We start from the raw sequence: 26210 nt of genomic DNA, 5'->3' as shown, positions 1-26210 counted from the left end.
CTGAGGCTGGCAAAGAAACAGAACCCTCCTTATCTCCTGAGAGACCCATCAATTAAACCCAGCGCTTTCTGGAAACTCGCCAGCACTCTGCATTCCTGTTGCTGGAACATCAGGACCGACGTAGACAACTCAACTGGTAGTCACTAGATGGCCATGGTAGAGAGAACAGGGGAGTCACTAGATGGCCATGGTAGAGAGAACAGGGGAGTCACTAGATGGCCATGGTAGAGAGAACAGGGGAGTCACTAGATGGCCATGGTAGAGAGAACAGGGGAGTCACTAGATGGCCATGGTAGAGAGAACAGGGGAGTCACTAGATGGCCATGGTAGAGAGAACAGGGGAGTCACTAGATGGCCATGGTAGAGAGAACAGGGGAGTCACTAGATGGCCATGGTAGAGAGAACAGGGGAGTCACTAGATTACTTGATTTGATGCCGCACCTCATTCAAATCACAAATTGCGTTTGTGATTTTAAAGCCTCGGCTGTGTGATTGGTGGTAGTGAGTGACAGCAGATAGACATTTCTGTCTATGATGGTTCCCTCTCCACACGGGGGGGATTAACAAACTCCGTCTGACACCCAAAGCCTCAGACATTCCTACTCTGTCTTAACACCCTGAGGATATAGGACTTAGTTTAGAGAGAGACACCCTGACTGTTGACATGCAGCCCAGCCGTTTTGCCGTCCAGCAACATCCCAGGCAGGAACCTGTGGCACTCCATCCATGGACAGGAGGTTGAGACATACTGTTTTCTAGAATGTCTGTACACCTCTGGTGAATCATCATCATACATACAGTGAGGGAAAAAGTATTTGATCCCCTGCTGATTTTGTATGTTTGCACACTGACAAAGAAATGATCAGTCTAATTTTGATGGTAGGTTTATTTGAACATTGAGAGACAGAATAACAACAACAAAAATCCAGAAAAACGTATGTCAAAAACGTTATAAATTGATTTGCATTTTAATGAGGGACATAAGTATTTGACCCCTCTGCAAAACATGACTTAGTACTTGGTGGCAAAACCCTTTTTGGCAATCAGAGGTCAGACGTTTCTTGTAGTTGGCCACCAGGTTTGCACACATCTCAGGAGGGATTTTGTCCCACTCCTCTTTGCAGATCTTCTCCAAGTCATTAAGGTTGAGGCTGACGTTTGGCAACTCGACCCTTCGGCAACTCGAACCTTCAGCTCCCTCCACAAATTCTCTATTGGATTAAGGTCTGGAGACTGGCTAGGCCACTCCAGGACCTTAATGTGCTTCTTCTTGAGCCACTCTTTTTTTGCCTTGGCTGTATGTGTTGGGTCATTGTCATGCTGTAATACCCATCCACAACTAGAGGTCGACCGATTAATCGGAATGGCCGATTAATTAGGGCCGATTTCAAGTTTTCATAACAATCGGAAACCGGTATTTTTGGGCGCCGATTTCCGATTATTTTTTTATACCTTTTATTTAACTAGGCAAGTCAGTTAAGAACACATTCTTATTTTCAATGAAGACTTAGGAACGGTGGGTTAACTGTCTTGTTCAGTGGCAGAAAGAGATTTTCACCTTGTCAGCTCAGGGGTTCCAATCTTGCAACCGCACAGTTAACTAGTCCAACGCTCTAACCATTGCACTCCATGAGTAGCCTGCCTGTTACGCGAATGTATTAGAAGCCAAGGTAAATTGCTAGCTAGCATTAAACTTATCTTATAAAAAAAACAATCAATCATAATCACTAGTTATAACTACTGATCCAGTTTAGCAGGCAATATTAACCAGATGAAATTGTAATTTCTCTTGCGTTCATTGCAGTTTGGGTTGCCTGGCTCATTGTGAACTAATTTGCCAGAATTGTATGTAATTATGACATAACATTGAAGGTTGTGCAATGTAACAAGAATATTTAGACTTAGGGATGCCACCCGTTAGATAAAATACAGAACTGTTCCGTATTTCACTGAAATAATAAACGTTTTGTTTTCTAAATGATAGTTTCCGGATTCGATCATATTAATGACCAAAGGCTCGTATTTATGTGTGTTATTATGTTATAATGATCTAGTCTCTGTCGCTCCAGTCTCTATCGCTCCAGTCTCTATCGCGCCAGTCTCTATCGCGCCAGTCTCTATCGCGCCAGTCTCTATCGCGCCAGTCTCTATCGCGCCAGTCTCTGTCGCGCCAGTCTCTGTCGCGCCAGTCTCTATCGCGCCAGTCTCTGTCGCGCCAGTCTCTGTCGCGCCAGTCTCTGTCGCGCCAGTCTCTATCGCGCCAGTCTCTGTCGCGCCAGTCTCTATCGCGCCAGTCTCTATCGCGCCAGTCTCTATCGCGCCAGTCTCTACCTCAGAGATCTTACCTCATTTACACACACTGTATATAGATTTTTTTCTAATGTGTTATGGACAGTATGTTTTGTTTATTCCATGTGTAACTCTGTTTGTGTCGCACTGCTTTGCTTTTTGGCCAGGTCGCAGTTGTAAATGAGAACTTGTTCTCAACTAGCCTACCTGGTTAAATAAAGGTGTTCTCAACTGGCCTACCTGGTTAAATAAAGGTGTTCTCAACTGGCCTACCTGGTTAAATAAAGGTGTTCTCAACTGGCCTACCTGGTTAAATAAAGGTGTTCTCAACTGGCCTACCTGGTTAAATAAAGGTGTTCTCAACTAGCCTACCTGGTTAAATAAAGGTGTTCTCAACTAGCCTACCTGGTTAAATAAAGGTGTTCTCAACTAGCCTACCTGGTTAAATAAAGGTGTTCTCAACTAGCCTACCTGGTTAAATAAAGGTGTTCTCAACTAGCCTACCTGGTTAAATAAAGGTGTTCTCAACTGGCCTACCTGGTTAAATAAAGGTGTTCTCAACTAGCCTACCTGGTTAAATAAAGGTGTTCTCAACTAGCCTACCTGGTTAAATAAAGGTGTTCTCAACTAGCCTACCTGGTTAAATAAAGGTGTTCTCAACTAGCCTACCTGGTTAAATAAAGGTGTTCTCAACTAGCCTACCTGGTTAAATAAAGGTGTTCTCAACTAGCCTACCTGGTTAAATAAAGGTGAAATAAAATAACAATATTCAGCGCATTAGACAGTTAAAAACCATGCTCTCCCCCTCGCTCTCTCCCCCTCGCTCTCTCCCCCTCGCTCTCTCCCCCCTCGCTCTCTCCCCCTCACTCTCTCCCCCTCCCTCTCTCTCCCCCTCACTCTCTCCCCCTCGCTCTCTCTCCTGCTGCCTATTCCTCCGTCCTTCTACCCCTCGCTCTCTCTCCTGCTGCCTATTCCTCTGTCCCTCTACCCCTCGCTCTCTCTCCTGCTGCCTATTCCTCTGTCCCTCTACCCCTCGCTCTCTCTCCTGCTGCCTATTCCTCTGTCCCTCTACCCCTCTCTCTCTCTCCTGCTGCCTATTCCTCTGTCCTTCTACCCCTCGCTCTCTCTCCTGCTGCCTATTCCTCCGTCCCTCTACCCCTCGCTCTCTCTCCTGCTGCCTATTCCTCTGTCCCTCTACCCCTCGCTCTCCCCTGCTGCCTATTCCTCTGCCCCTCTACCCCTCGCTCTCCCCTGCTGCCTATTCCTCTGTCCCTCTACCCCTCGCTCTCTGTCCTGCTGCCTATTCCTCTGTCCCTCTACCCCTCGCTCTCTCCCCTGCTGCCTATTCCTCTGCCCCTCTACCCCTCGCTCTCCCCTGCTGCCTATTCCTCTGTCCCTCTACCCCTCGCTCTCCCCTGCTGCCTATTCCTCTGCCCCTCTACCCCTCGCTCTCCCCTGCTGCCTATTCCTCTGTCCCTCTACCCCTCGCTCTCCCCTGCTGCCTATTCCTCCGCCCCTCTACCCCTCGCTCTCTGTCCTGCTGCCTTCCTCTGCCCCTCTACCCCTCGCTCTCTCTCCTGCTGCCTATTCCTCCGTCCCTCTACCCCTCGCTCTCCCTCCTGCTGCCTTCCTCTGTCCCTCTACCCCTCGCTCTCCCCTGCTGCCTATTCCTTCGCCCCTCTACCCCTCGCTCTCTGTCCTGCTGCCTTCCTCTGTCCCTCTACCCCTCGCTCTCTCTCCTGCTGCCTATTCCTCTGTCCCTCTACCCCTCACTCTCTCCCCTGCTGCCTATTCCTCCATCCCTCTACCCCTCGCTCTCTGTCCTGCTGCCTATTCCTCTGTCCCTCTACCCCTCGCTCTCTCCCCTGCTGCCTATTCCTCTGCCCCTCTACCCCTCGCTCTCCCCTGCTGCCTATTCCTCTGCCCCTCTACCCCTCGCTCTCCCCTGCTGCCTATTCCTCTGTCCCTCTACCCCTCGCTCTCTGTCCTGCTGCCTATTCCTCTGTCCCTCTACCCCTCGCTCTCCCCTGCTGCCTATTCCTCCGCCCCTCTACCCCTCGCTCTCTGTCCTGCTGCCTTCCTCTGCCCCTCTACCCCTCGCTCTCTCTCCTGCTGCCTATTCCTCCGTCCCTCTACCCCTCGCTCTCCCTCCTGCTGCCTTCCTCTGTCCCTCTACTCCTCGCTCTCTCCCCTGCTGCCTATTCCTCTGTCCCTCTACCCCTCGCTCTCTGTCCTGCTGCCTATTCCTCTGTCCCTCTACCCCTCACTCTCTCCCCTGCTGCCTATTCCTCCATCCCTCTACCCCTCGCTCTCTGTCCTGCTGCCTATTCCTCTGTCCCTCTACCCCTCGCTCTCTCCCCTGCTGCCTATTCCTCTGCCCCTCTACCCCTCGCTCTCCCCTGCTGCCTATTCCTCTGTCCCTCTACCCCTCGCTCTCCCCTGCTGCCTATTCCTCTGCCCCTCTACCCCTCGCTCTCCCCTGCTGCCTATTCCTCTGTCCCTCTACCCCTCGCTCTCTGTCCTGCTGCCTATTCCTCTGTCCCTCTACCCCTCGCTCTCTCCCCTGCTGCCTATTCCTCTGCCCCTCTACCCCTCGCTCTCCCCTGCTGCCTATTCCTCTGTCCCTCTACCCCTCGCTCTCCCCTGCTGCCTATTCCTCTGCCCCTCTACCCCTCGCTCTCCCCTGCTGCCTATTCCTCTGTCCCTCTACCCCTCGCTCTCCCCTGCTGCCTATTCCTCCGCCCCTCTACCCCTCGCTCTCTGTCCTGCTGCCTTCCTCTGCCCCTCTACCCCTCGCTCTCTCTCCTGCTGCCTATTCCTCCGTCCCTCTACCCCTCGCTCTCCCTCCTGCTGCCTTCCTCTGTCCCTCTACCCCTCGCTCTCCCCTGCTGCCTATTCCTCCGCCCCTCTACCCCTCGCTCTCTGTCCTGCTGCCTTCCTCTGTCCCTCTACTCCTCGCTCTCTCCCCTGCTGCCTATTCCTCTGTCCCTCTACCCCTCGCTCTCTGTCCTGCTGCCTATTCCTCTGTCCCTCTACCCCTCACTCTCTCCCCTGCTGCCTATTCCTCCATCCCTCTACCCCTCGCTCTCTGTCCTGCTGCCTATTCCTCTGTCCCTCTACCCCTCGCTCTCTCCCCTGCTGCCTATTCCTCTGCCCCTCTACCCCTCGCTCTCCCCTGCTGCCTATTCCTCTGTCCCTCTACCCCTCGCTCTCCCCTGCTGCCTATTCCTCTGCCCTACCCCTCTACCCCTCGCTATCCCCTGCTGCCTATTTCTCCGCCCCCCCTGCTCTACCCCTCGCTCTCTGTCCTGCTGCCTTCCTCTGTCCCTCTACCCCTCACTCTCTCTCCCCTGCTGCATATTCCTCCATCCCTCTACCCCTCACTCTCTCTCCTGCTGCCTTCCCCTCTGTCCCTCTACCCCTCACTCCCCTCTCTCCCCTGCTGCCTATTCCTCTGTCCCTCTACCCCTGCTCACTCTCTCTCCTGCTGCCTATTCCTCTGCCCCTCTACCCCTCGCTCTCTCTCCTGCTGCCTATTCCTCCGTCCCTCTACCCCTCGCTCTCCCTCCTGCTGCCTTCCTCTGTCCCTCTACTCCTCGCTCTCTCCCCTGCTGCCTATTCCTCTGTCCCTCTACCCTCTGCTCTCTGTCCTGCTGCCTATTCCTCTGTCCCTCTACCCCTCACTCTCTCCCCTGCTGCCTATTCCTCCATCCCTCTACCCCTCGCTCTCTGTCCTGCTGCCTATTCCTCTGTCCCTCTACCCCTCGCTCTCTCCCCTGCTGCCTATTCCTCTGCCCCTCTACCCCTCGCTCTCCCCTGCTGCCTATTCCTCTGTCCCTCTACCCCTCGCTCTCCCCTGCTGCCTATTCCTCTGCCCCTCTACCCCTCGCTCTCCCCTGCTGCCTATTCCTCTGTCCCTCTACCCCTCGCTCTCTGTCCTGCTGCCTATTCCTCTGTCCCTCTACCCCTCGCTCTCTCCCTGCTGCCTATTCCTCTGCCCCCTGTCCCTACCCCTCGCTCTCCCCTGCTGCCTATTCCTCTGTCCCTCTACCCCTCGCTCTCCCCTGCTGCCTATTCCTCTGCCCCTCTACCCCTCGCTCTCCCCTGCTGCCTATTCCTCTGTCCCTCTACCCCTCGCTCTCCCCTGCTGCCTATTCCTCCGCCCCTCTACCCCTCGCTCTCTGTCCTGCTGCCTTCCTCTGCCCCTCTACCCCTCGCTCTCTCTCCTGCTGCCTATTCCTCCGTCCCTCTACCCCTCGCTCTCCCTCCTGCTGCCTTCCTCTGTCCCTCTACCCCTCGCCCTGCTGCCTATTCCTCCGCCCCTCTACCCCTCGCTCTCTGTCCTGCTGCCTTCCTCTGTCCCTCTACTCCTCGCTCTCTCCCCTGCTGCCTATTCCTCTGTCCCTCTACCCCTCGCTCTCTGTCCTGCTGCCTATTCCTCTGTCCCTCTACCCCTCACTCTCTCCCCTGCTGCCTATTCCTCCATCCCTCTACCCCTCGCTCTCTGTCCTGCTGCCTATTCCTCTGTCCCTCTGTCCCTCGCCCTCTCTCCCCTGCTGCCTATTCCTCTGCCCCTCTACCCCTCGCTCTCCCCTGCTGCCTATTCCTCTGTCCCTCTACCCCTCGCTCTCCCCTGCTGCCTATTCCTCTGCCCCTCTACCCCTCGCTATCCCCTGCTGCCTATTTCTCCGCCCCTCTACCCCTCGCTCTCTGTCCTGCTGCCTTCCTCTGTCCCTCTACCCCTCACTCTCTCTCCTGCTGCATATTCCTCCATCCCTCTACCCCTCACTCTCTCTCCTGCTGCCTTCCTCTGTCCCTCTACCCCTCACTCTCTCTCCTGCTGCCTTCCTCTGTCCCTCTACCCCTCACTCTCTCTCCTGCTGCCTTCCTCTGTCCCTCCTACCCCTCACTCTCTCTCCTGCTGCCTTCCTCTGTCCCTCTACCCCTCGCTCTCTCTCCTGCTGCCTTCCTCTGTCCCTCTACCCCTCACTCTCTCTCCTGCTGCCTTCCTCTGTCCCTCTACCCCTCTCTCTCTCCTGCTGCCTATTCCTCCGTCCCTCTCCCCCTCGCTCTCTCTCCTGCTGCCTATTCCTCCGTCCCTCTACCCCTCCCTCTCTCTCCTGCTGCCTATTCCTCTGTCCCTCTACCCCTCACTCTCTCTCCTGCTGCCTATTCCTCTGCCCCTCTACCCCTCACTCTCTCTCCTGCTGCCTATTCCTCCGTCCCTCTCCCCCTCGCTCTCTCTCCTGCTGCCTATTCCTCCGTCCCTCTACCCCTCCCTCTCTCTCCTGCTGCCTATTCCTCTGTCCCTCTACCCCTCACTCTCTCTCCTGCTGCCTTCCTCTGTCCCTCTACCCCTCCCTCTCTCTCCTGCTGCCTATTCCTCTGTCCCTCTACCCCTCACTCTCTCTCCTGCTGCCTTCCTCTGTCCCTCTACCCCTCGCTCTCTCTCCTGCTGCCTATTCCTCCGCCCCTCTACCCCTCGCTCTCTCTCCTGCTGCCTATTCCTCCGTCCCTCTACCCCTCGCTCTCTCTCCCCCTGTCTTTCTGAGCCAGTGACTGTGTCTGGGTCTGTGTGTGACGTAAGAGGCTGTTCCTATTCATAGCCACAGGATTGACCTCCAACTATTATGTGGTGAATATGGATGAAGAACAGAATAGATGGGATCTCACAAAGGACCTGGATTCCCCAGGGACCAGCCGAGCACATTGAGTGTGTGGTGTACGTGCGTGTCTTTCCACATGGTCTGTCACTTCTTATGTCTGGGTGGTCGGGTTGGAGAGGGGCAACTTGATGAAGCAGGAGAGGTCGTCTTTTGTGCACAGTTGGGGTCAGGACCTCTGTTGCGCCCTCTACTCGTGTGTGTGTGTGTGTGTGTGTGTGTGTGTGACAGGTGTCCACTGTAGCATGGCGTAGAGCAGAGAGAAATAATGTTATGCCAGAGGAGACAAGGACATTGATTTAAAATATAGCTTTAGTCACCAGCAGTAGATATCCTAGTGCCCTCGTTGCCCTGCATGGCTATCAATGTGTGTACAGTAGGCCCTACCAGAAGTGAATGGTGTGTGTAAAATCACATTTTATTTGTCACATGCACCGAATGCAAAAGGTGTAGACCTTACTGTGAAATTCTTTCTTACAAGCCCTTAAGCAACACTGCAGAATTATTTTAAAAGTAAGAAAATATTTGCTAAAAATCTATATACACAGTACCAGTACCATCTATACAGTACCAGTACCATCTATACAGTACCAGTACCATCTATACAGTACCAGTACCATCTATACAGTACCAGTACCATCTATACAGTACCAGTACCATCTATACAGTACCAGTACCATCTATACAGTACCAGTACCATCTATACCAGTACCAGTACCAGTACTCTATACAGTACCAGTACCATCTATACAGTACCAGTACCATCTATACAGTACCAGTACCATCTATACAGTACCAGTACCATCTATACAGTACCAGTACCATCTATACAGTACCAGTACCATCTATACAGTACCAGTACCATCTATACAGTACCAGTACCATCTATACAGTACCAGTACCATCTATACAGTACCAGTACCATCTATACAGTACCAGTACCATCTATACAGTACCAGTACCATCTATACAGTACCAGTACCATCTATACAGTACCAGTACCATATACACAGTACCAGTCAAAAGTTTGGACACCTACTCATTCAAGGGTTTTTCTTATTTTTACTATTTTCTACATTGTAGAATAATAGTGAAGACAGCATCTATGAAATAACACATATGGAATTATGTAGTAACCAAAAAAGTGTTAAAAAAATCTAAATACATTTTAGATTCTTCAAAGTAGACACTTTCCCTTGACAACTTTGCACACTCTTGGCATTTTCTCAACCAGCTTGCCTGGAATGCATTTCCAAAAGTCTTGAAGGAGTTCCCACATATGCTGAGCACTTGATTGCTTTTCCTTCACTCTGCGGTCCAACTCATCCCAAAACAAGGTGGTGCTGGTAGTAGTAGTACCAGGTGGTGGTGGTACCAGGTGGTGGTGGTAGTAGTACCAGGTGGTGGTAGTAGTAGTACCAGGTGGTAGTAGTAGTAGTACCAGGTGGTAGTAGTAGTAGTATCAGGTGGTAGTAGCAGTGCCAGTACCAGGTGGTGGTGGTGGAAGTAGTAGTACCACGTGGTGGTGGTGGTGGTAGTAGTACCTGGTGGTGGTAGTAGTACCTGGTGGTGTTGCTGGTAGTACCAGGTGGCGGTAGTAGTGGTAGTACCAGGTGGTGGTGGTAGTAGTACCAGGTGGTAGTAGTAGTGCCAGTACCAGGTGGTGGTGGTGGTGGAAGTAGTAGTACCACGTGGTGGTGGTGGTGGGGGTGGTAGTAGTACCTGGTGGTGGTAGTAGTACCTAGTGGTGGTGGTGGTAGTAGTAGTAGCAGGTGATGGTAGTAGTGGTGGTACCAGGTAGTGGTGGTAGTGGTACCAGGTAGTGGTAGTGGTGGTAGTAGTAGTAGTAGTTGTACCAGGTGGTAGTAGTAGTAGTAGTAGTACCAGGTGGTAGTAGTAGTACCAGGTGGTGGTAGTAGTGGGGGTACCAGGTGGTGGTATCAGGTAGTGGTGGTACCAGGTGGTGGTACCAGGTAGTGGTGGTGGTGGTACCAGGTAGTGGTGGTGGTGGTACCAGGTAGTGGTGGTGGTGGTGGTACCAGGTGGTGGTGGTGGTGGTAGTAGTACCAGGTGGTGGTGGTAGTAGTAGTACCAGGTGGTGGTAGTGGTAGTAGTAGTAGTACCAGGTGGTGGTAGTGGTAGTAGTAGTAGTACCAGGTGGTGGTAGTAGTAGTAGTACCAGGTGGTGGTAGTAGTAGTAGTACCAGGTGGTGGTAGTAGTAGTAGTACCAGGTGGTGGTGGTAGTAGTAGTACCAGGTGGTGGTGGTAGTAGTAGTACCAGGTGGTGGTGGTAGTAGTAGTACCAGGTGGTGGTGGTAGTAGTAGTACCAGGTAGTGGTGGTAGTAGTAGTACCAGGTGGTGGTGGTAGTAGTAGTACCAGGTGGTGGTGGTAGTGGTGGTAGTAGTAGTAGTACCAGGTGGTGGTAGTGGTGGTAGTAGTAGTAGTACCAGGTGGTGGTGGTGGTGGTGGTGGTGGTAGTAGTAGTACCAGGTGGTGGTGGTAGTAGTAGTAGTACCAGGTGGTGGTGGTAGTAGTAGTAGTACCAGGTGGTGGTGGTAGTAGTAGTACCAGGTGGTGGTGGTAGTAGTAGTAGTACCAGGTGGTGGTGGTAGTAGTAGTAGTACCAGGTGGTGGTGGTAGTAGTAGTAGTACCAGGTGGTGGTGGTGGTGGTAGTAGTAGTAGTACCAGGTGGTGGTGGTAGTAGTAGTAGTAGTACCAGGTGGTGGTGGTAGTAGTAGTACCAGGTGGTGGTAGTAGTACCTTGTGGTGGTGGTGGTGGTAGTAGTAGTACCTGGTGGTGGTGGTGGTGTTAGTAGTAGTAGTAGTAGTACCTGGTGGTGGTGGTGGTAGTAGTAGTAGTAGTAGTAGTAGTAGGTGGTAGTAGTAGTAGTACCTGGTGGTGGTGGTAGTGGTAGTAGTAGTAGTAGTACCTGGTGGTGGTAGTACCTGGTGGTGGTGGTAGTAGTAGTAGTACCTGGTGGTGGTGGTGGTGGTAGTAGTACCTGGTGGTGGTGGTGGTGGTAGTAGCATAGATTCTTCAAGTGTCTGGAACTCTATTGGAGGGATGCGACAACCTTATTCCACAATCAATTCTGTACGTTTTTGTTGATGGCCGGTGGAAAACGCTGTCTCGGAATCCCTCCAGAATCTCCCAGAAGTGTTCAATGGTGTTGAGATCTGTTGACTGACACGCGCACAAACGCACACAACTTTAAACCAATGATTTGTTAACACTAGATGACTGATAGGGGGTGCTGTGTTCGAGCCAATGTGCCTCCATCTTAGCATTCCTTCTCCATTGTAAAAAATATTTAGGAAGTTATAGAAATGCATTTATTAATGTCTACAATCATTTTTGGCAAGTATATTCTATTACAGACACCTTAATACATGTTTTAATCTTCAAAGATTTTACTGAGTTACAGTTCATATTGTTATTTTATTTAACCGTTATTTAAAAAGTTAGGATCGTGGATCAGAAAACCAGACAGTATCTGGTGTGACCACCATTTTACTCTTGCAGAGTGACACATCTTCACATAGAGTTGATCAGGCTGTTGATTGTGGAATGTTGTCCCACTCCTCTTCAATGGCTGTGTGAAGTGGGAACTGGAACACGCTGTCGTACGCATCGATCCAGAGCATCCCAAACATGCTCAATGGGTGACATGTCTGGTGAGTATGCAGGTCATGGAAGAACTGGGACATTTTCAGCTTCCAGGAGTTGTGTACAGATCCTTGTGACATGGGGACGTGCATTATCATGCTGAAACATGAGGTGATGGCACCACAATGGGCCTCAGGATCTCGTCACGGTATGTCTGTACATTCAAATTGCCATCTATAAAATGAAATTGAGTTTGTGGTCTGTAGCTTGTGCCTGCCCATACCATAACCCCACCAACACCATAGAGCACTCTGTTCACAACGTTGACATCAGCAAACCACTCGCCCACTCAACGCCATACACGTGGTCTGATGTTGTGAGGCCGGTTGCGCGTACTACCAAATTCTCTAAAATGATATTGGAGGCGGCTTATGGTTGAGAAAAGAACATGCAACAGCTCTGGTGGACATTCCTGCAGTCAGCATGCCAGTTGGACGCTCCCTCTAAACTTGAGACATCTGTGGCATTGTGTGACAAAACTGCACATTTTAGTGGCCTTTTATTGTTCCCAGCAGTTTAATCAGCTTCTTGATATGCCACACCTGTCAGGTGGATGGATTATCTTGACAAAGGAGAAATGCTGCATGACATTTTGAGAGAAATACGTTTATTGTGCGTATGAAAACGTTTTATTTCCGTTCATGAAATATGGGACCAACACTTTAAATGTTGATTTTTATGTTTTGGTTCATTGTATATTATGTGAGCTCAACATAATGTTACTGTCCCCATGACAACAGCAAATATACTTAAATGCATGTAATTTTGTCCTTCATTGAAATAGTGTAGAATTCCATTCATTCCTATGGAGGACTGCTCCTACTAAGGAGTACCAATATGGCTGACTGATGGATTCAGACCCTCTCAATGGCCAATACATAGCATAAGAAAACCTGGCGTTTAAATTACATCGTTGCTTTACACATCACTGTGTGTTGGTCGGTCGAAGAGCTGCGTGTCGGTCGGTCGGAGAGCTGCGTGTCGGTCGGTCAGTCGGAGAGCTGCGTGTCGGTCGGTCGGTCGGAGAGCTGCGTGTCGGTCGGTCGGTCGGAGAGCTGCGTGTCGGTCGGTCGGAGAGCTGCGTTTCGGTCGGTCGGTCGGAGAGCTGCGTGTCGGCCGGTCGGTCGGTCGGAGAGCTGCGTGTCGGTCGGTCCTTCGGAGAGCTGCGTGTCGGTCGGTCGGTCGGTCGGAGAGCTGCGTGTCGGTCGGTCGGTCGGTCGGAGAGCTGCGTGTCGGTCGGTCGGTCGGAGAGCTGCGTGTCGGTCGGAGAGCTGCGTGTCGGTCGGTCGGTCGGAGAGCTGCGTGTCGGTCGGAGAGCTGCGTGCCGGTCGGTCGGGGTAGCGGTGTGTCGGTCGTTCAGAGAGCTGTGTGTCGTTCAGAGAGCTGTGGGTCTGTCTGTCAGAGGGTGTTATGAGTGAGAGCGAGAGAGAGCGAAGCCTCCGTGTGCTGACTGAGTTCCTCTCCCACTTCCTGTCCACCGGGGCACGGAGCTTGCTCACTCCGCTCTGTGTCGGAAACACCAGACTCTGTCACCAAGGCGACGACGAACAGGAAGTGGCACTGTGAAAGTTGGCCGGGCTGAGCGAGTGAAAGAGAGAGAGATAAGAGACTGACGTTTGGAGCCATCATCAGAGGAGGAGATTAAATGCAACATGAACATGAGGCCTGCAGTCGTCACCACTTTGCTTCACTCAGTTGATTTGAACAAGCCAAGGAATACAGTGACTACGATGCGTCCCAAACAGCCCTCTATTCCCTTTATATTTCACTTCTTTTGACTTTGCTAGGGCCCATAGGGCACTGTAAAGGGGATAGGGTGCCATTAGGGACACAGCCATAGACCGGCCCCGTCGGGCTACTCATCCTGGAGGTCTGGAGAATGCTGTTCTCTGTGGTTCTCTTCATTCTGAGCTAAATCCTGTCTGACTGAACAGATGAATGCGTCATGATGATATAATTCTACAGAGAGATTAGTAATCCTGCTTCCTTAAGGGGAGAGATTTGTAGTCTGTCACCGTCAGCCCCCAGAATACATCGCTGCTACTTCCTGCCACTGTGCTGTCCTCCTGAAGGTTGGCCCAGTGCCATGTGTGTGTGTGCAGGGCATTGTCTTCTCTCCTGCCTCTGTACTGTGTGTGAAACAGAGCTTTGTGATGTGGTGACGTCTCCTGAAGTACTTTGTACTTTCTGACGTTGTTGCCTGGCACCCCACATCACTGAATGTCTGTCTCTCTCTCTCTCTCTCTCTCTCTCTCTCTCTCTCTCAGTAGTCGCTCTCCTTAACATCCAAGTTCCATCATCAAGTTTCTGCCCCCTTCTGAAGTCCACTTGCTTCCTTTCCTTGTCTCCTTTCGTCTTGTACCAGATACTGGTTAAGCTGCAGCCTCAATGGTTATCTCTCTGTCTCTCTCTCTTAATTCAATTCAATAAATGCTTTATTGGCATGAATGGGTAGTTTGGTCGTTCATGTCATTTCAGCAAACCATGACCATCTCAGATTGTTCTAAAATCATTCCTGTAGTTCTGTAGAAACAGCTGAGATTAGCATTCCTGCAACATTATTTTGTTGAAGTATCATTTTATCTCTGAGAAATTAAGCTGATTGATTGCACCCAAGTTAATCATTTTAATTTATAGGATTCATATTATATTTAATAAATATAATACCTAACATCCAATTTCAACAAACTTTTTTTCCTGAGTAATCCAAAGAAACTCAACCCACCGATGAACCCTCCAGTCCCCAGACCAATCCCACCCGACCCATCCTACTATGTGGATAACATTTTTTTTTTAAGTTTAAGAAACCCCCCAACCTCAGAATTAAAGGGATAGTTCACCCAAATTACACATTGGTTTCCTTACCCTGTAGTAGTCTATGGACAATGTATGACAGCACACCCTGCATCCCACTGCTGGCTTGCTTCTGAAGCTAAGCAAGGTTGGTCCTGGTCGGTCACTAGATAGGAGACCAGATGCTGCTGGAAGTGGTGTTGGAGGGCCAGTAGGAGGCACTCTTTCCTCTGGTCTAAAAAAAATATCCCTATGCCCCAGGACACTGCCCTGTGTAGGGTGCCGTCTTTCGGATGGGACGTTAAACGAGTGTCCTGAATCTCTGTGGTCACTAAAGATCCCATGGCACTTTTTGTAAGTGTAGGGGTGTTAACCCTCGTCTCCTGGCTAAATTCTGATACCATCATGGACACCTAATCATCCCCAGCTTACAATTAGCTCATTCATCCCCCTCTCCACTGTAACTATTCCACAGGTCGTTGCCATAAAGGAGAATGTGTTCTCAGTCAACTTACCTGGTTAAATAAATCAAATCCATGCTTTGGTTTAGTTTCCCTGTCCACGGTTTCAAATGCTAACCTTTTAGCATTTATGGCACAAATCCAATGCAAGTCAATGGTAGCAATGTTAGCATATCAAAATCCTCTATAAATAGATTCATTGAATTACAATTTTTTTTTTAATGCTAATATTATGTTTCTAACAACAGAAACAATTTCAGAACAATCTGAGATGGTGGTGTCAATCCTCTTTGCCACTGTTGCCAAAGCAATGTATATGAAGTATGATATAAATGAACAATATGTTTGAGCAATAATGGTACTGTATATTCTCAGTCAGAAGACTGGACACACCTACTCATTCAAGCGTTTTTCTTTAGTTTGACTATTTTCTACATTGTAGAATAATAGTGAAGACATCAACACTATGAAATAATACGTATGGAGTCATATCAAAACATATTTAATATTTGAGATTCTTCAAAGTAGCCACCCTTTGCCTTGATGACAGCTTTGCACACTCTTCACATTCTCTCAACCAGCTTCATGAGGTAATCACCTGGAATGCATTTCAGTTAACAGGTGTGCCTTGTTAAAAGTTGTGGAATTTCTTAACTTGTTTGAGCCAATCAGTTGTGTTGTGACAGGGTAGGGGTGGTTTACAGAAGACAGCCTTCATTTGTAAAATACGAAGTCCATATTATGGCAAAAATCACTCAAATAAGTGAAGAGAAACGACAGTCCATCATTACTTTAAGACATGAAGGTCAGTCAATACGGAAACATTTTGGAGTCGCAAAAACCATCAAGCGCTATGATGAAACTGTCTCTGAGGACCGCCACAGGAAGACCCAGAGGATATGTTCATTAGTTACCAGCCTCAGAAATTGTAGCCCAAATAAATGCTTCAGAGTTCAAGTAACAGACACAACTCAACATCAACTGTTCAGAGTGTGTGAATCAGGCCTTCATGGTCGAATTGCTGCAAAGAAACCACTAAAGGACACCAATAATAAGAGACTTTCTTTGGCCACGAAACATGGGCAATGGACATTAGACCGGGGGAAATCGGTCCTTTGGTCTGATGATTCCAAATTTGAGATTTTTGGTTCCAACCACTGTGTGTTTGTGAGACGCATTGCACTGTAGGTGAACGGATGATCTCTGCATGTGTGGTTCCCACCGTGAAGCATGGAGGAGGAGGTGTGATGGTGTGGGGGTGCTTTGCTGGTGACACTGTCAGTGATGTCTTTAGAATTCAAGGCAGACTTAACCAGCATGACTACCACGGCATTCTGCAGGGATACACCATCCCATCTGGTTTGGGTTTTAGTGGGACTATCATTTGTTCTTCAACAGGACAATGACTCAAAATACACCTCCAGGCTGTGTAAGGGCTATTTGACCAAGAAGGAGAGTGATGATGTGCTGCATCAGATGACCTGACCTTCACAATCACCCGACCTCAACCCAATTGAGGTGCCTTGGGATGAGTTATTATTCAACAATGTAGAAAATCGTATAAATAAAATAAACCCTTGAATGAGTAGATGTCAACTTTTGACTGGTACTGTATATTTCAACATAAACAATTATGCATGGGAAGTAATACACCAAAAATGTAAATAATAGCAACAATTGTCAAATTTGAATATACAAGGGCTCATGTGTATGACATGGCAGGATCTATCGTCTGTTATTATGACAGGCCAGGATCTATCGTCTGTTATTATGACAGGCCAGGATCTATCGTCTGTTATTATGACAGGCCAGGATCTATCGTCTGTTATTATGACAGGCCAGGATCTGTCGTCTGTTATTATGACAGGCCAGGATCTGTCGTCTGTTATTATGACAGGCCAGGATCTGTCGTCTGTTATTATGACAGGCCAGGATCTGTCGTCTGTTATTATGACAGGCCAGGATCTATCGTCTGTTATTATGACAGGCCAGGATCTATCGTCTGTTATTATGACAGGCCAGGATCTATCGTCTGTTATTATGACAGGCCAGGATCTATCGTCTGTTATTATGACAGGCCAGGATCTATCGTCTGTTATTATGACAGGCCAGGATCTATCGTCTGTTATTATGACAGGCCAGGATCTATCGTCTGTTATTATGACAGGCCAGGATCTATCGTCTGTTATTATGACAGGCCAGGATCTATCGTCTGTTATTATGACAGGCCAGGATCTATCGTCTGTTATTATGACAGGCCAGGACATCATCTGCAACAAGATCTGCTGTCTCTACCTTTTCCCTAACAAAATGCAAATGTTCCCCTCAACAGGCAGTTAAAGAAATCCTGCAATTCTTTAATTCTTTAAATTTCAGGAGGTAAATACCTCTGAGTCATATGTGGTGTAGGAAGTGCTGCTCATTCTCTTGTTTACCTGACCCGCAGTGCTTCATCTTCTCTGATCCTCATGTTTTTCTGTGGCGTCCTGTCTCTATTGTCAGGCTATGGTCACTGACTCTAAATTGTTAATGTCTTCCTTTGAGTTCTTAGATTTTTGACAAGGTGTTGTGCTAATTTGATTATCTCTATTTAGAATTTTAGGATTTCGTTTAGCCAGTAAATAGTGTATGTATTTTGGTTCGAGGTTTCTATTTGTTTGAATTTAGTTATTTGTGGTCGAATGGTCAAATCAAATCAAATCAATTTTATTTGTCACATACACATGGTTAGCAGATGTTAATGCGAGTGTAGAGAAATGCTTGTGCTTCTAGTTCCGACAATGCAGTAATAACCAAGTAATCTAACTAACAATTCCAAAACTACTGTCTTACACAGTGTAAGGGGATAAAGAATATGTACATAAAGATATATGAATGAGTGATGGTACTGAGCAGCATAGGCAAGATACAGTAGATGGTATCGAGTACAGTATATACATATGAGATGAGTATGTAAACAAAGTGGCATGGTTGAATTTAGCTGGCGCTTTTGGGCCATTTTCTCTGTTTGTGTCTGTCTTACTTAAGGGCTTTATTGGCATGGGAAACATATATGTTTAGGGCAAAAATAACCATACAATAGCATAGAGGACATTGGGGTGACGGGTGGCCTGGCAGTTAGAGACTGGTGGCCTGGCGGTTAGAGACTGGTGGCCTGGCGGTTAGAGGCGGGTGGCCTGGCGGTTAGAGGCGGGTGGCCTGGCGGTTAGAGACGGGTGGCCTGGCGGTTAGAGACGGGTGGCCTGGCGGTTAGAGACTGGTGGCCTGGCGGTTAGAGACTGGTGGCCTGGCGGTTAGAGACTGGTGGCCTGGCGGTTAGAGACTGGTGGCCTGGCGGTTAGAGACGGGTGGCCTGGCGGTTAGAGGCGGGTGGCCTGGCGGTTAGAGGCGGGTGGCCTGGCGGTTAGAGACTGGTGGCCTGGCGGTTAGAGACTGGTGGCCTGGCGGTTAGAGACTGGTGGCCTGGCGGTTAGAGACTGGTGGCCTGGCGGTTAGAGGCGGGTGGCGGTGGCCTGGCGGTTAGAGACTGGTGGCCTGGCGGTTAGAGACTGGTGGCCTGGCGGTTAGAGACTGGTGGCCTGGCGGTTAGAGACTGGTGGCCTGGCGGTTAGAGACTGGTGGCCTGGCGGTTAGAGACTGGTGGCCTGGCGGTTAGAGACTGGTGGCCTGGCGGTTAGAGGCGGGTGGCCTGGCGGTTAGAGGCGGGTGGCCTGGCGGTTAGAGGCGGGTGGCCTGGCGGTTAGAGGCGGGTGGCCTGGCGGTTAGAGGCGGGTGGCCTGGCGGTTAGAGGCGGGTGGCCTGGCGGTTAGAGGCGGGTGGCCTGGCGGTTAGAGGCGGGTGGCCTGGCGGTTAGAGGCGGGTGGCCTGGCGGTTAGAGGCGGGTGGCCTGGCGGTTAGAGACGGGTGGCGGTGGCCTTGCGGTTAGAGACGGGTGGCGGTGGCCTTGCGGTTAGAGACGGGTGGCGGTGGCCTTGCGGTTAGAGACGGGTGGCGGTGGCCTTGCGGTTAGAGACTGGTGGCCTGGCGGTTAGAGACGGGTGGCCTGGCGGTTAGAGGCGGGTGGCCTGGCGGTTAGAGGCGGGTGGCCTGGCGGTTAGAGGCGGGTGGCCTGGCGGTTAGAGGCGGGTGGCCTGGCGGTTAGAGCCGGGTGGCCTGGCGGTTAGAGGCGGGTGGCCTGGCGGTTAGAGGCGGGTGGCCTGGCGGTTAGAGGCGGGTGGCCTGGCGGTTAGAGGCGGGTGGCCTGGCGGTTAGAGGCGGGTGGCCTGGCGGTTAGAGGCGGGTGGCCTGGCGGTTAGAGTGTTGGACTAGTAATCGAAAGTTTGCAAGATCGAATCCCCGAGCTGACAAGGCAGTTAACCCACTGTTCCTAGGCCGTCGTTGAAAATAAGAATTTGTTCTTAACTGACTTGCCTAGTGAAATAAAGATTTAAAAAATACAAATGTGCAGGTTGCTTGGTCTGTACCTCCGTCTTGCTATCTCAATTCAAAGTGCTTTATTGGCATGGGAAGCATATGTTAATAGATAATAGACAAAGGTGAAGTAAACAATGAACAGTAAACATTAGTCACAAAAGGTCCAAAGGAATAGAGACATTTCAAATGTCATATTATGTGTATATATATACAGTGTTTTAACAATGTGCAAATAGTTAACGTACAAAAGGTAAAATAGATCAACATAAATATGGGTTGTATTTACAATGGTCTCTCGTGTGTGTGTGTGTGTGTGTGTGTGTGTGTGTGGTCTAGTTTACCTCATCAGTGTTTCTGGATCATTTGTATGTAGATAAACTGAGAAGCTCAGATCTGGTGACATGTTTTTTAAAGGACTTACTTTCTACTCCAAAATGAATGTAAATATAATTAGGTAGCTCTAAAATCCTGCTGTCTAGAGGCTCGCTAAACTACAACTCTGTCCCAGCCTCCTCCTCCGACACGCTGTGTTAGATTCTAAAAATCATGTGTTTCACAGTTCTCTGCAGTAGAAATGCAGAATGTCTAGTCAAGGTGATTGTTGGCCGCAGTAGATGGGTTCTTAGCCTATAGGCATTGGTACTGGGCTGGAATCAAAGCCTGCACAACCAGGATGTTGATCACTGAGGTAACGAGGAAGGGGATGTGATGAGGATAGAGGTCAGAGGTGCTGTATGCTCATCTAGATTCAACGAAAAGGTCTCTGGTCTAACATTCCAAACTGATGGGATTTTATGTTTAGTCACTATTCTACAAATACATGATTCTGTCTCTCCGGCTCTGTCTCAGATCAATGAGTTGAGCCATGTTCAGATCCCTATCATGTTGATGCCTGATGACTTCAAGGCCTACTCCAAGATTAAGGTGGACAATCACCTCTTCAACAAGTAAGTGTGTATACACACACACACACACTAATCCAGCAATTTCCCAAACTAGGTGTCACGATCGTGATTTTAAAATAGTTTTGCGAGAGAAACGGCAGTTTCTGTTTCCATTCATACAAATGTGACTGTATCTTTTGAACGGTTTAAACTACAACATGACCCCAACACTGTTTAAACTACAACATGACCCCAACACTGTTTAAACTACAACATGACCCCAACACTGTTTAAACTACAACATGACCCCAACACTGTTTAAACTACAACATGACCCCAACACTGTTTAAACTACAACATGACCCCAACACTGTTTAAACTACAACATGACCCCAACACTGTTTAAACTACAACATGACCCCAACACTGTTTCAACTACAACATGACCCCAACACTGTTTCAACTACAACATGACCCCAACACTGTTTAAACTACAACATGACCCCAACACTGTTTAAACTACAACATGACCCCAACACTGTTTCAACTACAACATGACCCCAACACTGTTTCAACTACAACATGACCCCAACACTGTTTCAACTACAACATGACCCCAACACTGTTTCAACTACAACATGACCCCAACACTGTTTCAACTACAACATGACCCCAACACTGTTTCAACTACAACATGACCCCAACACTGTTTCAACTACAACATGACCCCAACACTGTTTCAACTACAACATGACCCCAACACTGTTTCAACTACAACACATATGTCAGAGTCAAGGCCCGCGGGCCACATCCGGCCCGCAAGAAGGTTTTTTACGGCCCCTGGGATGATCTTGATTTATTATTAGAACCGGCCCGCAGCAAGCCGGCAGCCCGCAGATCTTTTACACGCACCAATACTACATTTCCCACAATGCAAAGGTGACGCACCGAGCAGTAGGCTGCTTCATTTCAATATTTATTGGCACAGCAGTCGTCAGCATCACAGTAAAATTAACTTTCAGATACCCATCAAAAATGGCAAAACGGAAGGTGGATACTGAGAACCGGGGGTTTCAAACAAGGTGGGAGTCGGAGTATATGTTCACGAAGGTAGCTGGAAAACCTGTGTGTCTTCTGTGTGGAGAAAGTGTGGCGGTACTGAAAGAGTATAATCTGAGACGACATTATGAAACGAAACACGCGGACAAAAACAAGAATATGGACATGGAACAAAGGCTACAAAAGGCAGAGGAATTAAAACGAGGCCTCAAATCTCGACAGGCTCTGTTCAAAAAAGCCAAATCACAAGGCCAGGCTGCTGTCAAGGCCAGTTTTATTTTGGCAGAAGAGATCGCTAAATCAGCCCGGCCATTTACGGAGGGGGGATTCATCAAAAACTGCATGATTAAAGTTTGTGACGAAGTTTGCCCAGAAAAAGGCAACTCTTTTTAAATGTGAGTCTGAGCAGAAACACCATTGCCGAGAGAGTAGACCAGTTGTCCATCAATCTAAAAGAGCAGCTTGTGAAAAAGGGAAAAGATTTTATTGCATATTCCTTGGCTGTGGATGAGAGCACCGACATTTCTGACATTGCCCAGTTGTCAATTTTCATCCGCGGAGTGGACTCCAACCTAAGCGTGACAGAGGAGTTTTTGGCTTTACGTCCTATGCATGGCACAACTACGGGGCATGATTTGTATGAAGAGGTGTCAAGATGTGTAAATGAGATGGAGCTGCCTTGGGAAAAACTCGTGGGTTTGACAACCGACGGAGCACCTGCGATGTGTGGACACAGGAGCGGACTGGTGGCGAAGATACGGAAAAGATGCAAGAGGAAAACGCGACAGGTGAGCTGACAGCTTATCATTGTATCATACACCAGGAAGCGTTGTGCGGTAAAGCCTTGAAAATGGAGCATGTAATGAGCATCATCACGCGCACAGTTAACTTTATCAGAGCCAAAGGTTTGAATCACCGCCAGTTCAAGGCATTTCTGACGGAGTTAGAAACGGAGCATGGTGATTTGCCTTATCACACAGAGGTGCGATGGCTAAGCCAGGGAAAGGTGCTTCAAAGATGTTTCGAGCTTCGTGAGGAGATTTGTCTGTTCTTGGACAGCAAAGGGAAAGACACAACACAACTCCGAGACGAAATGTTTCTGTGTGAAATGGCTTTTCTGTGTGACATTACGAGTCATCTGAATGCAATAAACTTGCAGCTGCAGGGTCGGGATCGTGTCATCTCTGATATGTACAGTACAGTGAAGGCATTTAAAACCAAACTGACTCTGTGGGAGACGCAGATGCGGAAAGAAAATTTGAGCCACTTTCCCAGCTGCCAGACCATGAAAGAGAAGCTCTCTACCAGTGCGTTCCCGAGCACACAGTTGGCTGATAAAATAGGTATGCTTGCCGCTGACTTTCGACGCGATTTGCTGACTTTGAAGCACAAAAGCAGGTTGGAACTGCTCGGTAACCCATTTGCTGTTGACGTGGAAAGCTCACCACCAAACCTCCAAATGGAGTTGATTGACCTCCAATGCAATGATGCACTGAGGGCAAAATATGCGGCAGTGGGTGCTGCGGAGTTCGCCCGTTCCTCCCGGCACAATGCCCCAGCTGCGCATCCAGGCTGCTCAAACGTTGTCTATGTTTGGCAGCACATACCTGTGTGAACAACTGTTTTCTTTGATGAACCTGAACAAAACATCACACAGAAGTCGACTTACTGCTGAACACCTCCACTCAATTCTGAGGATTTCTTCAGCTCAGAGCCTTACCCCGAACATTGATGAACTTGTGGAAAAGATGGGACACCACCAAGTATCACCCTCAACCTCAAACAAGTGAACATTACTGTGCAATCACATATTTAGAGTTTTTACTCAGTTCAAGTTTAAAAGTTAAAATTTAATATTTGTTTTCACTGCATGTTACTTCTCCTTAAACAAAGTGTTGTTTTTGATTGATAGATTTTTGCACTTTATTTTTTTGTATTTCAATCCAATTATATTTAAAAAAATATTTCAGTTGAGTGGATGATAGAAAATTGCTATTATTGTTTTTTCTTTGAAGTAAATTTAGCCCACTTTTGCTAAAATAGAAAATATAGTCTACTGATGGTGCCTTGAATACCGGTTTCTTTCATTTAATGTTCATGTTATGGGGATATTTATATAAAGGAAATTTGTCTTTTGTGTCTGTTGAAAATTAAAGATTACTGACAGAGCCATAAGAAAATATTGCTTTATTTATCTGATCATATTGTAATATATTTGTTAGGTTTTCAGTAGGTTCAATTAGGTTCACTAGACTATATGCGTCATTTAAAAATGTTTCAATGAACATTCGAACAGTCCGGCCCTCGTCTTGTAGCTGATTTTTTTATTTGGCCCTCCGTCCATTTGACTTTGACACCCCTGAACTACAACATGACCCCAACACTGTTTAAACTACAACATGACCCCAACACTGTTTAAACTACAACATGACCCCAACACTGTTTCAACTACAACATGACCCCAACACTGTTTCAACTACAACATGACCCCAACACTGTTTCAACTACAACATGACCCCAACACTGTTTCAACTACAACATGACCCCAACACTGTTTCAACTACAACATGACCCCAACACTGTTTCAACTACAACATGACCCCAACACTATTTCAACTACAACATGACCCCAACACTGTTTCAACTACAACATGACCCCAACACTGTTTCAACTACAACATGACCCCAACACTGTTTCAACTACAACATGACCCCAACACTGTTTCAACTACAACATGACCCCAACACTGTTTCAACTACAACATGACCCCAACACTGTTTCAACTACAACATGACCCCAACACTGGAAGACAAGACTCTCAGGAACACGTATGTCTGTGTCCTTCTACAATGACCACAAGACCAGGCACTAAATCAGACGGGAGGGATAACAATCCATGATGTTCTTCTCTAAACAGAAGATACATACATACTTTCTGATTTCACTTCCAACCATACTTCCTTCAGATTAACAGTACTTTTGAAAGTATTTCAGACTGATTTGTAATAGTCTAAACATGGGCTGTTGATTTGTTTTTACATGTTGGGGTCGTGGGCCACACCAGTTTGGGAACCCCTGGTCCTAAGGTAAATGCTATCTAATGTTAAATGTATGTGTGTGCAGGGAGAACATGCCGAGCCATTTCAAGTTTAAGGAGTACTGTCCTCTGGTGTTCCGCAACCTCAGAGAGAGGTTTGGCATCGATGACCAGGATTTCCAGGTACACACAGAGTGAACATCTCACTCCCACTCTGTTTTTCTCCCAAATCTTTCCCTTTCTTTCATATCTTATCAGCAACTTTCTCTCCTTTCTGTCTTATTTCTCTCTCGCGGTTTCTGTCTCGTGTCTCTCTCGCTGTGTGTGTTCTGTGTTGGCATGATAGGTCATTGATTCTGTTCCTCTGCAGCTGTCTCTGTCTCTCTCGCTGTGTGTGTTCTGTGTTGGCATGATAGGTCATTGATTCTGTTCCTCTGCAGCTGTCTCTGTCTCTCGCTGTGTGTGTTCTGTGTTGGCATGATAGGTCATTGATTCTGTTCCTCTGCAGCTGTCTCTGTCTCTCTCGCTGTGTGTGTTGTGTGTTGGCATGATAGGTCATTGATTCTGTTCCTCTGCAGCTGTCTCTGTCTCTCGCTGTGTGTGTTCTGTGTTGGCATGATAGGTCATTGATTCTGTTCCTCTGCAGCTGTCTCTGTCTCTCGCTGTGTGTGTTCTGTGTTGGCATGATAGGTCATTGATTCTGGTCCTCTGCAGCTGTCTCTGTCTCTCGCTGTGTGTGTTCTGTGTTGGCATGATAGGTCATTGATTCTGTTCCTCTGCAGCTGTCTCTGTCTCTCGCTGTGTGTGTTCTGTGTTGGCATGATAGGTCATTGATTCTGTTCCTCTGCAGCTGTCTCTGTCTCTCTCGCTGTGTGTGTTCTGTGTTGGCATGATAGGTCATTGATTCTGTTCCTCTGCAGCTGTCTCTGTGTCATGTTTATATTTCAGTGGAGGTGGAAAGACAACCTGACATGGAGGGGGCTAGGAAGGGTGGGGTGGTTCTGGAGGGCATCAGCTGTGTGCCAGGGGCAGGGGGGTTCAGGGGGTAGGCGGGGCTACAACCTCAGGGGAAGGAGGGGTGTTTGTCATCACACACCTTGGCGCTGGTGTAGGGCTGAGCAATTGGAGGGTGCAGTAGAGGGATTGGAGGCCTACCTGACTTCAGCTGTCTCTGATAGTCACAGAGTCCACCTCTCTCTCTTTCTGTCTCTCTCTCTCTTTCTGTCTCTCTCTCTCTTTCTGTCTCTCTCTCTCTTTCTGTCTCTCTCTCTTTCTGTCTCTCTCTCTTTCTGTCTCTCTCTCTCTTTCTGTCTCTCTCTTTCTTTCTGTCTCTCTCTCTCTTTCTGTCTCTCTCTCTCTTTCTGTCTCTCTCTCTCTTTCTCTCTCTCGCTCTCTTTCTGTCTCTCGCTCTCTTTCTGTCTCTCGCTCTCTTTCTGTCTCTCGCTCTCTTTCTGTCTCTCGCTCTCTTTCTGTCTCTCTCTTCCCTCTTTCCTCTTTCTCTTTCTGTCTCTCTCTCTCTCTTCCCTCTTTCTCTTTCTGTCTCTCTCTCTTTATTTCCTCTTTCTGTCTCTCTCTCTTCCCTCTTTCTCTTTCTGTCTCTCTCATTCTCTGTAGATTCAAACACTGTTTCATATGTTTCCAGAAATGAGTGATTCACTCTTCTCTTACTGTAGAATTCCCTGACCCGTGCGGCTCCGTTGAACAGTGATGCTCAGGGTCGGACTGGCGCTCGCTTTCACACCACCTACGACAAACACTACGTCATCAAAACCATCACCAGCGAGGATGTGGCTGAGATGCACAACATCCTCAAGAAGTACCACCAGGTAGAGGCACACACACAGAAACACACACACACACACACACACACACACACACACACACACACACACACACACACACACACACACACACACAAGCCTAAAGAAGTACCAAAGTG

General features: G+C 48.6%; 1 protein-coding gene across 3 annotated transcripts in view; it reads left to right on the top strand.

Moving 5' to 3' along the window:
- The window catches only part of LOC115129317 (phosphatidylinositol 5-phosphate 4-kinase type-2 alpha-like), a 45489-nt gene that overhangs the window by 3824 nt on the left and 15455 nt on the right, over nt 1–26210 (top strand). For all 3 annotated transcript variants that reach the window (XM_065019298.1, XM_065019300.1, XM_065019299.1), the window contains exons 2-4: nt 20140–20237; nt 24358–24454; nt 25945–26097. In XM_065019298.1, the coding sequence (XP_064875370.1) occupies nt 20140–20237; nt 24358–24454; nt 25945–26097 (348 nt within the window). The remainder of the gene's footprint in view (nt 1–20139; nt 20238–24357; nt 24455–25944; nt 26098–26210) is intronic.

The sequence above is a fragment of the Oncorhynchus nerka genome, linkage group LG6, assembly GCF_034236695.1.
Source record: "Oncorhynchus nerka isolate Pitt River linkage group LG6, Oner_Uvic_2.0, whole genome shotgun sequence".
Taxonomy (NCBI): Eukaryota; Metazoa; Chordata; class Actinopteri; order Salmoniformes; family Salmonidae; genus Oncorhynchus; species Oncorhynchus nerka.
Note: the sequence above shows the minus strand (reverse complement) of the source record. Positions and strands in the feature narration are given on the sequence as shown.